The 3,193-nt window shown below is 51.9% G+C and overlaps 2 protein-coding genes across 2 annotated transcripts in view; one reads left to right on the forward strand and one right to left on the reverse strand.

The window, feature by feature from the left end:
* Positions 1–1,050, forward strand: part of EMH_0073120 (transcription factor IIIb subunit, putative) — a gene marked incomplete at both ends in the record, with an annotated part of 1,683 nt that extends 633 nt beyond the window's left edge. Inside the window, 2 exons of the mRNA XM_013499287.1 lie at positions 334–684; positions 790–1,050. Of these exons, the coding sequence (XP_013354741.1) occupies positions 334–684; positions 790–1,050 (612 nt within the window). The remainder of the gene's footprint in view (positions 1–333; positions 685–789) is intronic.
* Positions 1,051–1,458: 408 nt separating this feature from the next.
* Positions 1,459–2,384, reverse strand: EMH_0073140 (uncharacterized protein; the record flags this gene model as incomplete). The annotated part of the gene is made up of 2 exons (XM_013499288.1): positions 1,459–1,831; positions 1,978–2,384. The coding sequence occupies 2 exons, from the start codon at positions 2,382–2,384 to the stop codon at positions 1,459–1,461; spliced, it is 780 nt and encodes a 259-aa protein (XP_013354742.1).
* Between the last annotated feature and the right edge of the window lie 809 nt (positions 2,385–3,193).

The raw sequence follows: 3,193 nt of genomic DNA on the forward strand, positions 1-3,193 counted from the left end.
TTCTTTGTCTTTTTTTTTCTCCTTTTTTTTTCTCTTCTTTGTCTCCTTTTTTTTGTCTCCTCTCTTCTTTTTTTTCTTTTTTCTTTTTTTTCTTTTTTTTTCTTCTTTCTCCTTTTGTCTCCTCTCTCTCTTTCTCTCCTCTTTTTTCTGTCTCCTTTCTGTCTCTTCTTTTTGTCTCCTCTTTTCTTCTTTCTTTCTCTTTGTCTTCCTTTTTTCTTTTTGTTATTATTTGTGTCTCCTTTTTCATATTTCTTTTATATCTTGCTGCTGCTGTTGCTGCTGCTGTTGCTGCTGCTGCTGCTGCTGCTGCTGCTGCTGCTTGCTGCGCTGCAGCAACCCTCCTCAGGAGACATTTTGTCTGTAGCAGGTTGGATAGTGCAGACTATCAGCAACACGGCCCCTCCTGCAGCAGCAGCAGCAGCAGCAGCAGCAGCAGGAGATGCAGCAGCAGCAGGAGATGCAGCAGCAGCAGCAGGAGCTGCAGGTAGCGACAGATCCAGAGGAGACACAAGACACAGCGACGCTGCAAAAGGAGACACAAGCCCGGGATTGGAGACAGCAGCAGCAGCAACAGCAGCAGCAGCAGCAGCAGCAGCAGCAGCAGCAGCAGATGGAGAACAGGAGGAGACAGTGCGGCTCACCGGCAGCGAAAACCCTCTTGCTGATCTCCTCAGATCTGTTAGGGTACGGCCCTGTTGCTGCTGCTGCTGCTGTTGCTGCTGCTGCTGCTGCTGCTGCTGCTGCTGCTGCTGCAGATGTATCTGCTGCAGAGTGCATGCGGGCTTGCAGGCACGGGCTGATGAGCTGCTGCCTCCGGGGGAGGCCGAGGGCCTCGCAGCAGCAGCAAGCGGCGTTGCGTCTCCGCGTGCAGCAGCAGCAGCAGCAGCAGCAGCAGCAGGAGCATCGGCTGCTGCTGCTGCTGCTGCTGGAGAGGGACAGCAAGAAGGAGCTGAGGAGGGAGAAGAGGAGACAGATGAGTCTGACGATGAAGCCGTAGAAGCAATGCTCCTCAATGAAGAAGAAAGAAAAGCAAAAGCACTCATATGGTGACACTGCTGCTGCTGCTGCTGCTGCTGCTGCTGCTGCTGTTGTTGTTGCTGCTATTGCTGCTGTTGATGCTGTTGCGGATGCTGCTGCAGTTCCTGATGGTGCTGCTTTTACTGCTGCTGCTGCTGCTGCTTTTACTGCTGCTACTGCTGCTGCTACTGCTGCTGCTATTACTGCTGCTACTGCTTTTGCTGCTGCTGCTGCTGCTGCTGCTGCTATTGCTGCTGCTGCTGCTGCTGCTATTGCTGCTGCTGCTGCTGCTGCTGCTGCTGCTGTTAGGGACGACCTGACGCGGGACATAATGCCTGAGGTGCATCGCCGGCTGCGGCAGCGGAAGCAAAAGGAGAGGGAGCAGCAGCAGAAGCCCCCCAAAAGGTATTTTTATATATTTTTTATTTTTTTTTTATTTTTTTATTTTTTTTTCTCTTTTTTTCTCTTTCTCTCTTCTCGTCTCTTGTTTTTATTTGTCTCCTTTGTAGCCGTATACTGCTGCTGTCGATGATTGTAATGGTCGTGCTGCTGCTGCTGCAACTGTCTCCTCTTTTGCTTTGCTGCTGCTGCTGCTGCTGGTGCTGCTGCAACTGTCTCCTCTTCTGCCTTGCTGCTGCTGCTGCTGCTGCTGCTGGTGCTGCTGCTGCTGCTGCTGCTGCTGCTGTTAGAAGCTCCTTCTACTGTCGCTACATATCTGTCTCCTTTCTGTCTCCTTTTCTTCCTTTTGTCTCCTTTTTGTCTCCTTTTCTTTCTGTCTCCTTTTTGTCTCCCCTCTTCTTTGTTTCCTGTGTATCTCATCAGCATTTGTTTTTTTTCTGTCTCCTTTCTATCTCCTTTTTTTCTTTTTTTTTTCTTTTTTCTTTTTTTTTCTTTTGTACAGACGCCGCCCTCAGATACAGCGCAATGCTGCTCTTGCTGCAGCTGCCAGTGTACGTACACCTCATTGCTTCAGCAGCAGCAGCAGCAGCAGCAGCAGCTGCTGCTGCTGCTGCTGCTGCTGCTGTTGCTGCTGCTGTTGCTGCTGTTACTGTTGCTGTTGCGGCTGCTGCCGTCGTTGCTGCTGTTGTTGCTCTTGCTGCTGCTGTTGCTTCTGTTGCCGTTGTCGTTGCTGCTGCTGTTCCAGCTGCTGCTGCTGCTGTTGCTGCTGCTGTTGCTGCTGTTACTGTTGCTGTTGCGGCTGCTGCCGTCGTTGCTGCTGTTGTTGCTCTTGCTGCTGCTGTTGCTTCTGTTGCCGTTGTCGTTGCTGCTGCTGTTCCAGCTGCTGCTGCTGCTGTTGCTGCTGCTGTTGCTGCTGCTGCTGCTGCTGCTGCTTTTTTTGTGTCTCTGTCGTTGTGCGCCCTCTGCATCTCCAGCAGCAGCAGCCTGTTAATGATATGGTTGCTGCTGTTGCTGCTGCTGTTTCTGTTCTTATTGCTTCTGTTCCCTCTCTCTCTCGCTGCTGCTGCTGCTGCTGCCGTTGCTGCTGCTGCTGCTGCTGCTGCTGCTGCAGGCAGCAGAGTCTGTTCGGCTGTCTCTGGAGCGCAAGGCGAAGGGCCTGGCGCAGCGGATCGACGAGGAGGCCCTTGAGGCCCTCTTTGCTGCTAGCAAGGCCGTAGACCTGTAGCAGCAGCAGCAGCAGCAGCAGCAGCAGCAGTAGCAGCAGCAGCAGCAGCAGCAGCAGTAGCAGTAGTAGCATCAGCAGCAGTAGCATAATCAGCCGTTCCACCGACGGCAGCAGCAGCATTGACAGCAGCAGCTAGCGACTGCAGCAGCAGCTGCTGCACCAGCCGCAGTAGTAGAAATAGCAGCAGCAGCAGCAGCAGCAGCAGCAACTATAACTGCTGCTGCAGTACCAGAAGCAACCATTACTCCAGTTGCTGCAATACCAGCCACAGCAGCAGCAGTAACTGCTGCTGCAGTAGCAACAGCAGCAGCAGCAGCAGCAGCAGCAGCAGCAGCAGCTGTAGCTGCTGCAGTAGCAGCAGCAGCAGCAGCAGCAGCAGCTAGAGCTGCTGCAGCAGCAACAGCAGTTATGGGGTTATATTGTGACGCCCCTAAGACCCGTAGAGACAACCAGCCCTTCTGTCTATTTAGGGTTTAGGGTTTAGGGTTTAGGGTTTATACATATATATATATATATATATATATATATATATATATATATATATATATATAT

This window comes from Eimeria mitis, genomic scaffold (assembly GCF_000499745.2).
Source record: "Eimeria mitis Houghton genomic scaffold, Emh_scaff4177, whole genome shotgun sequence".
In the NCBI taxonomy this organism is placed as follows: domain Eukaryota; phylum Apicomplexa; class Conoidasida; order Eucoccidiorida; family Eimeriidae; genus Eimeria; species Eimeria mitis.